General features: G+C 38.7%; 4 protein-coding genes across 6 annotated transcripts; 3 read left to right on the plus strand and 1 right to left on the minus strand.

Annotated features, from left to right (window-relative positions):
- Window positions 1-182: 182 nt before the first annotated feature.
- LOC138913164 (probable G-protein coupled receptor Mth-like 7) lies at window positions 183-1,559 on the plus strand. The gene is made up of 6 exons (XM_070215782.1): window positions 183-285; window positions 351-527; window positions 602-844; window positions 903-1,077; window positions 1,136-1,330; window positions 1,393-1,559. The coding sequence occupies exons 3-6, from the start codon at window positions 622-624 to the stop codon at window positions 1,454-1,456; spliced, it is 657 nt and encodes a 218-aa protein (XP_070071883.1). The 5' UTR covers window positions 183-285; window positions 351-527; window positions 602-621; the 3' UTR covers window positions 1,457-1,559.
- A 1,482-nt stretch (window positions 1,560-3,041) lies between these two features.
- On the plus strand, window positions 3,042-4,241 carry LOC138913085 (probable G-protein coupled receptor Mth-like 7). Its single transcript, XM_070215424.1, has 5 exons — window positions 3,042-3,264; window positions 3,318-3,560; window positions 3,619-3,793; window positions 3,856-4,047; window positions 4,104-4,241. Exons 1-5 carry the CDS (start codon window positions 3,054-3,056, stop codon window positions 4,168-4,170), a joined length of 888 nt encoding a protein of 295 aa, XP_070071525.1. The 5' UTR covers window positions 3,042-3,053; the 3' UTR covers window positions 4,171-4,241.
- Window positions 4,242-4,555: 314 nt separating this feature from the next.
- Window positions 4,556-5,307, plus strand: LOC108059903 (ribosome biogenesis protein SLX9 homolog). The gene has a single exon (XM_017145367.3). The coding sequence runs from the start codon at window positions 4,625-4,627 to the stop codon at window positions 5,165-5,167; it is 543 nt and encodes a 180-aa protein (XP_017000856.2). The 5' UTR covers window positions 4,556-4,624; the 3' UTR covers window positions 5,168-5,307.
- Window positions 5,308-5,662: 355 nt separating this feature from the next.
- LOC108059938 (zinc finger TRAF-type-containing protein 1 homolog) lies at window positions 5,663-12,140 on the minus strand. Of its 3 annotated transcripts, none has more exons than XR_011418432.1 (9): window positions 11,474-12,140; window positions 8,093-8,151; window positions 7,854-7,968; window positions 7,671-7,794; window positions 7,449-7,601; window positions 6,782-7,059; window positions 6,623-6,726; window positions 6,288-6,553; window positions 5,663-6,177 (listed from the first exon to the last, which is right to left on the minus strand). XR_011418432.1 is itself a non-coding variant. In XM_017145431.3 (8 exons), the coding sequence occupies exons 1-8, from the start codon at window positions 11,846-11,848 to the stop codon at window positions 6,526-6,528; spliced, it is 1,236 nt and encodes a 411-aa protein (XP_017000920.1). In that variant the 5' UTR covers window positions 11,849-12,140; the 3' UTR covers window positions 5,663-6,525. The 3 variants fall into 3 exon arrangements, 1 of the variants encoding a protein (XP_017000920.1); XR_011418431.1 differs by having other exon boundaries at window positions 5,663-6,198; XM_017145431.3 differs by having other exon boundaries at window positions 5,663-6,553.
- Between the last annotated feature and the right edge of the window lie 424 nt (window positions 12,141-12,564).

Below are 12,564 nucleotides of genomic sequence, written 5' to 3' on the forward strand. Positions count from 1 at the left end.
AAAGTCTTTCAGATTGAGAGATCGGTTTGAAAGTTGCGATGAGATGTTCACCATTAATATGGGTGATTACGTAATGTTGAAGGTTTGTTATGCTATTTGAAAAAACAGTATCTACATTTCTAATGCAATCTCTTTAGGACGGATTCTTAATTTCATCCTATCCTAAGAAAATCTTGCCAAAACAACTTTACTGTCTGTATCCCCAGTTTAATTCGGACACTCCTAATTCCATTTGGGTTGTTAAACACAGATGTCAGGATAGTCCATTAACAGGACAATTTGAGAGTATTAAAATACATTAATTAATGACTTCCGCTGTTACCTTAATTTCTCTGTTTCTGTACTTGCAGTAAAGGCGATATCCACAATATGCTACATCCTTACATTGTTTGTATATCTTTACGTTAGGAAGCTTCGGAATGTCCTCGGCAAGTGCATTATTTCTAACATATTTAGCTTGCTCATTTGGGATCTTTCTAACATCCTGGAGACATTGCATTTATTGAACCGCATTTGCCTATTAAAAGGTCAGTTGTTTATTTTTAATTCAGACTGGATCTCAATAATAGGACCACTACTAACACTCGAGGTTTTTCGTCAGGTTACTGTCAATACTTCTTCATGTTAGCCAACAATTTCTGGAACTCCGTCATTAGCTTCCATTTGTGGAAATTATTGACGAATAGATATGAGGATACTTCGTTTAAAACCTACAGTGCCTTCGCCTGGAGCATGGCTGCTATTCCAACAGGAGTTATTTATGTAATGAATCTAATTTGGGAGGAGGATCTTCATAAATGGAACTGGTTGCCCTTAATTGGCTATTCTGCGTGCACGCTGGAAGGTTTGAGTTAAGGAAACATTTATCTAAGCTTTTACCATATATTTCCTTTCGTCTACAGTTTGGGGGAGCTATTATTGGATATACTTTGAGGCACCAGAACTGTTTGTAATACTTTTTAATATAATCATGTTTATTCTCACGGTCATTCACATTTGGAAAGTTAAGAGCGAACTGAGAAAATTCGAACGAGATAAAGAGAGGACCATACAATGCTTCAATTTTGACACTGAGCCGTAAGAACAAATCTTTTTCAGAATTTGGTAAGCAGTTTAATAAATATGTCCTTCTCAGTTATGTAATATTTTTGCGGCTCTCTGTTATCATGGGCACGTTTTGGACCTTGGATTTATTTGTAATTTTGGCGGCAAGCTACAATATTTTTATGAAGTTCTGGATTTTTGTCATCTATATTGAAAAAAGTTTTGGAATTGTCGTTTTTACGCTTCTTATCCTTAGGCGCAGCACCCTTCAACTGTTAATGGAGAGGTAAGTCCTCTGTAATTAAAAAAGATATATTCAAAAATTCAGTGAACTGTTTGTTTCAACAGAATTCGAGGAAAACGGCAGAAGCAGCGTCCAATCGCCCCGAGAACCACAAATAATCGGCGTTAAAAAAGGTTTTCTGTGTCCTTAATGCAGTTGTATTTGAAATTTTGTTCCAATCATCCAAAGGGTCCCTCGCTTTATGTAAACTGTTACAACCTATAAAAATAATAAGTACCTATAATTTAAATTCAGTTTAATGTCAAATAAATCTATTAATAATCATTATTATTATTATTATTATCTAATGCTAACTTATAGTTAAAAACTATAAACTAACAGTGGTTTTATTTTAGAGCTATAGCAGCAAAAGGCCTTGAGCCCGCTTATTGTAGTTTAGTAGTTGTGATTGTTATTTTTATTATATTTTACAGATTTTTTTTTTTGTATCTCCATTTTAATTTTTTCGTTATAAAAGTAATTTTTACAATTGTCAGGAATCCAACCGCTGATATCCCCAACTGTGACTATTTCGATACCGTTGATATTTCGGATCTGAAAAGAGTCAACCATACTTATATATATCAGGCCTTCGAAATTCCTTCTAACCTTACTGCGAAGTAGAATTATAAAGAGTTAATTCGTATAAATACTTAGAAGGCTGGCTAGTGGTAAACCCTTGTTGATTAGATCTCGTAAAAAACGAAGTATTTTGTTGATATCGTGCCTTTTATTAGGAAAACTACATTATTAATACAATTGATATCGTGCCTTTTATTGCGAAAACTACATTATTAATACAATTGCAAGATTTAAGTCTGAAGGAAAATGGGCCCCAAAGGACAAGTCTTAAACTTGTTAATTATATTTATTCCCATGCGCATGATTAAGATTGTTTTTGGTCGACTTCTATATACTGTTGATTTGTAAAGTAATTAGTTTTCGAAGCTAAGCTTTAAAAACAGCAAGCCTTGTATTTCGGAACTCAGTCGAGTTTACCTCTCTGTGCTAAAAAGTTTCATCATAAAAATGTCTCTGCATGTTAAATTGTTCGTTACGATTGTAGTTATAACTATTGTCAGGCTTTCAAAAGCTGATATTCCAAATTGTGACTATTTCGATACCGTTGATATTTCGGATTGGAAAAGTATCAACGATACTTACACATATCAGGGCCTTGAAATTCCCTCTAACCTTATTGCGGAGTATAATTATAGAAAGTTCATAGATGGATCCACAGAGCCTGTGAAAACTCACCTTAGAGCCTGTGTCTGTGAAGTGATGCCGTGTGTGCCAATCTGCTGCCCCAAAAAAAATATGTTAGCGAACGGAACATGTAACGATGGCTTCAATAAAGATATAATTCTACATATTATAAACGTAACGTTTGAGGACAATACCCAGAACGTGGGGTGGATTACCAAGTATTTTAGGTTGTGGAATCAGTTTGAAATGTGCGATGAGATGCTCAGCTTTAATGAGGATGATTACATAATTTTCAAGGTTTGTCATGCGATCTGAAAAGGCATTGCTCACGTTTTTAATATTTGTTCTTAAGGACGGAGCCCTAATTTTACGAAACATTGAGAAAATCTGGCCAAAAGAATTTTACTGTCTGTATCTTAAGATTAATTCGGATATTATCAATTCCATTTGGGTTGTTCAACACAATTGCTTTGAAGATGTGCGGCCAGCGGACATCAAGTGTAATGAAATGTATTAATTTATGATATTCGCTGTTACCTTCATTTTTGTACTTGCAGTAAGGACGATATCCGCAACATGCAACATCCTCACATTGTTTGTATATCTTTACGTTAGAAAGCTTCGGAATGTCCTCGGCAAGTGTATTATTTCTACCATATTTTGCTTGCTCATTCGGAATCTTATTTCCATGGATATATTTAATTTATTAAACCGCATTTGCCTATTAGCAGGTTAGTTCTTAATATTGAATTAAGATTGGATCTCAATAATGGTTTTTCGTCAGGTTACAGTCAATACTTCATCGGGATAGCCAACAATCTCTGGTTCTCTGTGATCAGCTTCCACTTGTGGAAATTATTGACGAATAGAAGTGAGCATTCTTCGTTTCTTAAATACAGTGCCTTCGCCTGGAGCATGGCTGCTATTTCAACAGGAGTTATTTATTTAGCGAATTTAATTTGGGAGGAGGATCTCCATAAATGGAACTGGTTGCCCTTAGTTGGATATTCTGGATGCAGTCTGGAAGGTTTGAATTAAATAAACATTTATCTAAGCCTTCGCCATATATTTCCTTTCGTCTACAGTTTGGCGGTCCTCTTATTGGATATTTTTCCAAGGACCAGTACTGACCCTAACCCTTTTTGATATAATCATGTTTATTCTGACGGTCATTCACATTTGGAAAGTTAAGAGCGAACTGAGAAAGTTTAAACGAGATGAAGAGAGGACTATACAATGCTTTAATTTTGACTCTGAGACGTAAGAACTCCTTTTCAGAATTTTGAAAGCATTCAAATATTCACTTTAAATTTCCTTTTCAGTTATCTAATGTTTTTGCGGCTTTCTTTTGTCATGGGTGCGTTTTGGATCTTGGATTTTCTTACTTTGTTAAAACCGAACAGCATATATGATCAGATCGTGAATTTTTCCTTCTATATTGAATCCGGTTTTGGAACTATCATTTTTATACTGCTTATCCTTAAGCGCAGCACCCTTCAACTGTTAATGGAGAGGTATGTCCTCTATAAATAAGACAGATATTCGAATAACCAGTTCCCTGTTCCAACAGAATTCGGGGAGGACGGCAGAAGCAGCGTCCAATCGCTCCGAGAACCACAAATAATCGGCGTAAATAAAGGTTTTCTATGTCCTTAATGCAGTTGTATTTGAAATTTTAACTGTGAACAGCTAGAAATTGTTCCATTTATCCAAAGGGGTTCTTAGTATGCCAAATAAAATAAAAACCTTTGGTAAAATTTTGTAACAAAACAACCATGACAATTTTGCTGTTTTTCGGGTTTTTTATTGTTGAATATTATGCTCCTCAAGAAATCTTTAATTTGTGTAGTCCTACAATAGCCTTAAAGTCGCTCATCTTGTACTTTTGGCGACTTCGATTTAGATCAGTTCGATTTTCGAAAGGTCAAGAATATATTTTAAAAAATTGCGATATTCGATTTATCATATTCGATATATCGCAATATAAATATTTATTTTTATTCAAAAAATATCGATATATTTTTCACATCCCTAGTCTTAGCACGTTTGTTTTGATTTTGATTTTGTTGGCGCAGGAAAACCCCCTTTAAAATGGCAAAAACCAAGCGAAATGTGAGGGCCAAGGCGAAGAGCGTGGTGGGGGCGGCCAAGCAGAAGGCGCAGGAGGTGCAGGCAAAGCTGCGCCAGGATCGGTTGCTCCACAAGACCCTGACGCCCAAGAAGACGACCACCAAGAAGGAGAAATCGGAGGCGAAACACAAGAAGCTCCTCAAACGCTTCGCCGACACGCGAAAGGAGCGCAAGGAGGAGCAGGCGCGCAAGAATCGGGAGAAGACCAGGGTTATTGGGGATCTGAAGCCACTTCGGGATGCACTGCCCTCCCTGCAGGACATCTACAACCTGGTGAAGACCAGGCAAAAGGATGCCACCGCCGAACAGGCAGTCCTCACCGAACCGGAGGCTCCTCTGACTGCCAACGAGAAGATCCGCAAGAAGCGCACCGATATGGTCAGCCGCGTCAAGTCCTTCGAGAAGCTCATCAAGGACAAAAACTTCAAGAAGAATCCCCGCGAAGTCATCGCCTCCCATGTGCGAAACAAATACCAGGCGATGGAGGAGGATGACGATGAATAGGACCTATTTTAAAAATGTATTTTTTAAGAAATATTTTCTAAATACAAAATATAGATCCATATGACTATGAAAAGATAACAAAAAATGTTTCACCTGTTGAGTGCCTCAAAAAATATAAAAATAAACACATGTCCTTAATTTTAGAAATCATCTTAAATATACGAATAGCTTTGACTTAACATCAAAAACATTACGCCTTTTATTTCTATTAGCATTCTAAACCAGTTTCATTACAAAATGGTAGAATATATAAAATTGAGAAGATTTTTAATTATGACCTATGAATTTTTCAAAAATTCTTGTTCAGGCAATAAAAATATTTGAAAGCAATTAATATAAAATAAATTATGTTATTATATTAGTTGTAATAATAATTTATTAAAATACATGTTTTATATGCTTCAAGTTAAAAAATCGAGTGTTTCCAATCCTCCTCAACAATAAAAAATAATGCTTATTTATAACCTTCCCATCCCCTCAAAGAAACCGCCAAAATTTGATTTATTAAGAAGTATCTTTATTATATATGCATTAGTTATAGTTATCATTTAACGATGCATATAAATATTACATGTACGAATGTAAGTTGTAAGCATTAAATCGTAAGAGGGTCAACAGAACGAGGATTAGACAAGATTTGAACGTGAGGACTCGCGAGTTCTTTATATTTTTGCATTAGTTTTTCTTTTGGGTGTTCTTACTTCGGCCCGGGCTATGTGATCGTAGTAATCTATAGCTACATTATATATCAAATAGAGCGTTATATATGCGCGCCTAGGGTTCGAATTTCAACTTGGTGTTGTTCTTCTTACAGTGAAAACGGAGCCGTGGACTCGAGGTCCCTGCGTCCGGACAGTTAATCTACAGCTATTATATGGTTATTATCGGTATTATCGGGTTAGCGTGGGCTGTTGGCTCCTTCCTGTTCTGAGATCATTTTAACGTTAGTCAAACACACACGTCTGCTGTCTTGTCCTTGTCCATCAATCGATTCCATTTCGCCACCAGCACTAACAGCAAAATTAACATAGCTATTTGAAAGGGGTGTCTCCATAAAATGGCATTATCTCATGTACAAAATGTAGGCGAAACTACACTCTAAACTTAGGTTACAACCTACCGCGTTACGTCTGCGTGATCTTGAATTTGATTGAAATATATATTATGACGTTACGGCGAACGGGTTTTTATCGGTTATTCGGTTTTTTGGGTTCTCGGGGCTTCCGTATCGAAGTTATACATATACATTTATAGAAAATATAAATCAACTATGTCTAGGTTTTGCACATTCAAGAGTTTGAAACAACAAACTTAAGCTAATTTGAAAATCTTTATCGTCTGCACACAGCGAACACTGTTTACTTGTTCAGCAGAAACATGAGCAGGCTGCAATGAGAAGGGGAGATTGTTTAGTTAGCTTCGAATTCCAGACGCCAATCGAAGGCTACTACTCACCGGAAGTTAATGCCTTTGTTGGCCAGCATACGGTTGCATTCACTTGAGCCGCTACCGCCGATACCGTCTGGTAAAGGCAAAACATAATACTCACTCTCGGTACTCTGAAAGGGTAAATAAATAATTAAAACTTATTCATTATAAACATGAATAACTCACCGTCTCGGTGAACTCGTGCTTGTAGATCTGCGTGGAGACTTTCATGTCCGAGAACGGACCCTTGAGCGCAAAGAAATGTATGCTCATGGGCGTGCTGGTCTTGGTCTTCAGGATCAGCTGATAGGTGATGGTCCGCTCATTAGATTGGTGCGGATCGCGCTGGCTATTGTTGATGCGCGCCTTCACCACCCACTGCTGATTGAAGGCCGAGAACCGAGCCGTCTCATAGAACAGCTTGTGCACATACTCGTCCGTTCGGTAGGGTTTCATTTGAAGATCTGCAAAAAAATAGAATTAAAATGGATTAAAAAATATATTAAATTGATGGAGAAATATTATACAATTATTTTTTGAAAGTAGAAAAAATGTAGAATACAAATTAAAACAAATTTTTGGATAAATACTTCTCAGTTCTTTTTTAAAAATAGAATAAATATTATAATTAATTGATGGATAAATTGTACACAATTCTTTTTGAAAAGTATTATATATATAGAAAGTAGAATAGATGTAGAATACAAATTTAAATTAATTGATAGATGAATATTAGACAATTCTTTTTTAAAAACCATTTTACTGCCCGCATATAATTATGAGTTCTGCGCCAATAACCATGAACAATTAATCTCAATTTCAATGAAAACCTAATAACCCACGGGTCCCTCACCATTGAATATGATCTTCTCGTAGCTAAGCAAGTCAATCAGGGTGTTGAACATCTTTTTCTCCTCCTTGATCCTGTCATCGTGAGCCTCCAGGGCGGCCATTACCTCGTAGCCAGACTTCTGAGGGTGCAAGCAGTTGCGCTCATGCTCGTTAGCTAATAATAAAATAGATTTTTATCATTAAAGGGGTAATTAGTTATATATATTCGAAGAGGATCACTCACTCTCATGGAAGGGTCCACGCCACTGGCAGCCAATGCGATGATATTTGCATTTGGTGGGCCGCTCCTGGCACTCGTGTTGTTCATGGCGTTCGAGTGATTTGTAAGGGAACTCCTTGTTGCAAAACTATAGTTTAAAATTAAGTAATTAATATCAAATTCAATAAATATTATACATTTAATCACCTGGCACTCGCTGGGCAACTCGGAGGCGGCCTTCTCCACCGCCAAGTTACGCGAAGCAGTGCTCTTTGATATTTCCACGCGACAATTGGGGCAAGTGGCAATTTGATCGCGCAGGCTAGAGATAAAATATGTTTAAAAATATTTACAAGAAATAAATGCATAAAACTAGTTAGTAAGAGTTATTAGCAGCATTTAACAGGGATCTTAGTTGGGTTTTTCATAGTTAGGGGGGTGCATACCGTCCATCCGCCAGCAGGTGGGTGAAACAGGCGGCGCACATCAAGTGACCCATCTGGCACTGCAAATGAAAAGAGCAGAGAAAAAGGAAAATTCAATATTAGTAATTTCACGACTTGGCAAATCGACTGGTAGATGGATAGAGATTGAAAAATAAAACAAAAGTGGAATGAAAATTAACCTGCAATTAAAGAAAAAAGAAGAAAAGTTTTCTGTTAGTCAAAATACGGCCTTGTTGCAGAGAGCTTGATTGTATGTGGTGTATTTATGGGTGTGTGTGTGGGGTGTTTTTTTCTGGGTGGGTGGATGAATCTGTTTTGGAGATATCTTTGGGGTGAGGAGAGATGGTGGGGCATGGATTTCTCGGTGGGAGGTGATCTGAAGTGATGCTCCGGTTTGTGTTCACTTTTTTTTTTTGGTTGAAATAAAAACGCTATGTTGTAGTTTGGTTTTATTTTGCATTCTCAAGTTTGCACTCTCCTTTGCAAATTTATTGAATTCAGTTTTTCGTTTCATTTTTTGGGGTTTCTTTTTGGTTTTTGATACATTTCAGGGTTTACTTTAATGCTATTATGAAATCTGTTCTATGTACTTAGCATTTATAGTTACAATCTTATGGTTTTCTTTTTTTTTTTGGTTGCGTGTGCTTACAAAGGTTACGAAATCGAGATTATTGACTTAACTAAGATTAATCATTAGGAGAGATAGAGTTTATCTAAATCAAAATCATAAATAGTTGGATAGTTCTGAGTTAAATTTAGCGTTCGTTATCATATAAATGTTGTTTTTTTTTTCTTTTTTCGTTGAAAGCCAATTAAAACGTAGTGGTGTGTGTTTTTCAATTGGTTTTCGGACATGAGTTGGTCAAGCAATTGATGAAAGGTCGGGAAAAGTGGACCGATAACGGTCGAGATAAAGTGAGTGGAAAACCCCTAAGTGAAAATTAACCCCCGCCGCTGTAAGGAACCTTCATTAAATCGCCGCATGCGTTTATTTACAATTCGGTTGTGTGTGGAGTGTGGAATGCGGGCCTGTTTCCCTCATTTTGGAATTTCTAGATCTATTTTGGGAAATATTCAGTTGGGACAGAGCCGCGAGATCCGAGTTCTGAGCGATAAGCAATGGTTTTCTTGTGTATCTTGTGTGCACATAACAAAATTTTGATAGTCTCGAGGATCGCGTCACAGAAATCTTAAGTAAGCAAAAATAAAAACAGATATCGTGGTTCCTTTGTCTGAAGTCTAGACCGAAGAGATATGAAACCCTGAACAGAAAGTACAAAATTACTCCCCCAAAATATATTTTTTTTCTTATACGATGGAAATATTTAAGTAGTGAGTAATATTAGGGTTGGGTTCTGATAATGCTATGTTATGTTGACTTTTGGAAAGTTTTTCAATTAGTAAATACAAATCTTCAGTATTGAATTTAGGTTTTCGGACCCCTATATGTTTTTTTACTATTGTAATCCAATTTTTTTCCGTGTTCTTTGTGTATCTGCTCCGACATCTGAGTATTCGAGAGTCTTACTGTTTCTTTGCAGTTGAATGAACCCGTGAATTCGTGTTCTTTGATTGGCAATTTATGACCTAGACTAACTGCAGGCAGCAGCTGCTCGAAATGCGATTGTTTAATGGAAAATCCTCGGGATCCGATCCACAAAGGAGTTTAACTCGTTTTTCCCCCCTTCAAAGATAACAATAACACACTGAAAACCGAAAAGAGCAGACACAACAAAACCCAGCTGATGGTGTTTTTGTAGATAGAGAGTGGAAAGAGGAAGAGAACGTCAACAGCGTAGGTAAAAGAAAAGATCGACGACGACGACAAAAAACTCAGGTGTGTTTTCAGCTATTTGTATGTATGTGTGTTCCTTTCCCCACACAAATACAGACACACACACCTATGTACCCCTAATAAATACACTTAGAACCCAAACTGGAAAAACGAGTTTGTTCCAGATTACAGGTCCTAAAACCTGCAGCAAGCTGATTTTACAAATTCATCAAAATCTTCCGTGGCATTGCATTTCCAATAACAAATATGCGTAGCACATTCGTTTTTCCTTAGTATTTCTTTTTACTATTTAAAAACGGCAAAAAGTTCGTTTCAGTTTTCCCCAGGCCTCGAACAGCTGATTTTGCCACGACGTGGGCGAGAGCGAGACAACAAGAGAGCAACGCAGTGGCAAAAGCAAAACAATAACAGAGAGCAAAAATCACAATGTGCGTGTGGGTGTGTGCACGGTGCACATACATACAGATAAGCAGGAAATAATGCAAAAAAGGAAAACAATCAGGGTTTTTTTTTAGCAGCTAATTAATAGTTTCTGCGGGTTTCTGGCGAACTCCTGCTGGCCATTTTGTATGATTCACTTTTTCCGCTTTGGTCACGTTTTTTAGGGTACAGAATTCGATATTTCTGTGTGGGTCAGCAGTTATTTTTCTTTAAACCGTAATACAAAACCAATTTCAATGACGCAGTTGCGGCTGCCTTGGCACATGTGTGTTAGAAAAAGAGAGCAATGTCAACCTACACACACGCCTTACGTAAAAGATCTGTTGGCTCAGTGGTGGAGGCAGGGGGTTGGGGGTTTAGGTTGCCCCCTTAAAAGTTTAGTTACCATTGTTAGGGCTTGGATACAAATAAATCAATAAACTTTATTATAATTAGCGGTAATTATGAATGAATCATCTTTAACCCCCTTTTAGGCCTTTCAGCCTACGCCCCTGCCTTTGTTCTTTGAGACATCTGTGTATTTGTGCATTAAATTCAATCAACGTCAGTTACAGCAACAATGACGCCGCCTACATATAAACATACATACATAAGTGTGAATGAAAAGGAATGCGGGAATTTGTCCAAGAACTGAATAAATAAAAAATAGGAAAAACTTTTGAAGGAATCTCTGTCGAATTGTTGCCACTTAAAATAGGCCAAGGGGGAAGACTTCTATGACGCAATACAGAAAATCTGCAGTTAAGTAAATGTTACTGCGCAAAAGAGAGTGAGAGAGGGGGAGGGAGAGGCAGCGAGGGGGGGCCATAATTCATAGTGTGAAATGCAACGGTTCAATTCGGGGGGTTGTTTTCTAAAACGCAATAAAACTGCATTAGTTGGCTGGGAGTGCGAGAGAGGCGGCCTGCTTATGTTGGCCCTTCCTCTCCCTCCCCCGCCCCCCGCGCACTCTTTCGAATGTTTTCAAGGCGAATAATGCAGCTGTCTCGCTCTCGCACAGCTGTGTGCTGGTGGGGGAGAGAGGTGTTTCACTCTTACAGCTGAGCTGCCACGATTTGTTTGTATACAGAATGAGGCACACACACATATTCCTTTTTTTTTAAGATTTTCTTTAATTCGCCTTTAATAAAACCCCAAAAACTCACCTGGTACATGGCCGTCTTGGGCAAATCCAGGCAGACGGCGCAGCACAGGGCATTGGAGATGCGATGGGCCAGCTTCTCGTGCATTCCCGATGCAGCCGCTGCACTGGAAAGCAAACTGCCGCTGCTGCTGGTGGCCCCACCGTCCAGTAACTGTTTCTTGGCCGGCGGCTCGCCGCTGCTCTGCGTGTCCAGCGGCACGCCCACCACACTGCCAACGCCCCCCGAGGAGGAGGAGGACGAGGAGGAGGAGGAGGCGGAGGCCGAGGAGGCGGAACTGCTGCTGGTCGTGGCCACCACCTGGTTGTCGCCCAGGAGCGGCAGGGTCGAGGACGACGGCGGCTGCTGGATCGCCGAGCTGGAGGATTCCACCGACATGACGACTGGAAATTTCCTTGGAATTATGTTTGTTGTGTTTTGCCTGCCACTCGCTTCGTACACAAAACTCCCACACAACTACGCACACTGAACTACACAGGCACACACACACTCAGTTGCTCTCTCTCTCGCTCGCTCGCTCGCACACTCAGTTCATATGGCACTTTCTTTGCCTGGCCACCTTTCCCCGCTGTCCGTCTCGTTCTGTCCTGTTCTCTTCTTCCGTTCTGTTTCGGTGCTCAAACTTTCGTCCGCTACACGTCCGCTCGCCAGAAAAATTTTTTTTGTTTTGAATTTTCTCTTTTGTGTGGGAGTAGAGATGGGAAAGGGTCTCGATAAAAATATCGAAAATCGGAATGGCACTTCACTAATGTTAAATTTACCGTTGACAACAGAGTTCTGTTAGGTCTTTCCTGTTAAATGGGTCGTGTCTCTGCTGAAACTCCGCTCTCTGAGAAAGCCAGCATAAATTACACTTACGGCATAAACCTAAATGCTTACGTAGTACGTAAGGTAATTTATGATTTTGATGGGGATAGAGGTGGGCAGGGCTAATTCCAAAGGGTTCCATAATTTCACATCCAATGTTAAAGTATTCGCTGTTAGTGTTCCTGTTAAGTGGGTCGTGTCTCCGCTTTCTCCTGTTCCTCTTTCTCTGTTACTCTCTGAGAGAGCCAGCATAAAAGCATAAAATAAACTTACGTAGTTACATAACA

The sequence above is a fragment of the Drosophila takahashii genome, chromosome 3L, assembly GCF_030179915.1.
Source record: "Drosophila takahashii strain IR98-3 E-12201 chromosome 3L, DtakHiC1v2, whole genome shotgun sequence".
NCBI lineage: Eukaryota > Metazoa > Arthropoda > Insecta > Diptera > Drosophilidae > Drosophila > Drosophila takahashii.

What these genes read in the sequence shown, in the direction of transcription:
- LOC138913164 (XM_070215782.1), top strand. Translation starts at nt 622, where the DNA reads ATGTTAGCCAACAATTTCTGGAACTCCGTCATTAGCTTCCATTTGTGG. An exon ending in TTCTGCGTGCACGCTGGAAG is followed by an intron (nt 845 to 902) that starts GTTTGAGTTAAG and finishes TTTCGTCTACAG; the next exon opens with TTTGGGGGAGCTATTATTGG. An exon ending in CTTCAACTGTTAATGGAGAG is followed by an intron (nt 1,331 to 1,392) that starts GTAAGTCCTCTG and finishes TTGTTTCAACAG; the next exon opens with AATTCGAGGAAAACGGCAGA.
- LOC138913085 (XM_070215424.1), top strand. Translation starts at nt 3,054, where the DNA reads ATGATATTCGCTGTTACCTTCATTTTTGTACTTGCAGTAAGGACGATA. An exon ending in CCGCATTTGCCTATTAGCAG is followed by an intron (nt 3,265 to 3,317) that starts GTTAGTTCTTAA and finishes GTTTTTCGTCAG; the next exon opens with GTTACAGTCAATACTTCATC. An exon ending in TTTAATTTTGACTCTGAGAC is followed by an intron (nt 3,794 to 3,855) that starts GTAAGAACTCCT and finishes TTTCCTTTTCAG; the next exon opens with TTATCTAATGTTTTTGCGGC.
- LOC108059903 (XM_017145367.3), top strand. Translation starts at nt 4,625, where the DNA reads ATGGCAAAAACCAAGCGAAATGTGAGGGCCAAGGCGAAGAGCGTGGTG.
- LOC108059938 (XM_017145431.3), bottom strand. Translation starts at nt 11,848, where the DNA reads ATGTCGGTGGAATCCTCCAGCTCGGCGATCCAGCAGCCGCCGTCGTCC. An exon ending in CACCTGCTGGCGGATGGACG is followed by an intron (nt 7,969 to 8,092) that starts GTATGCACCCCC and finishes TTTTATCTCTAG; the next exon opens with CCTGCGCGATCAAATTGCCA. An exon ending in AACAAAGGCATTAACTTCCG is followed by an intron (nt 6,554 to 6,622) that starts GTGAGTAGTAGC and finishes TTCTCATTGCAG; the next exon opens with CCTGCTCATGTTTCTGCTGA.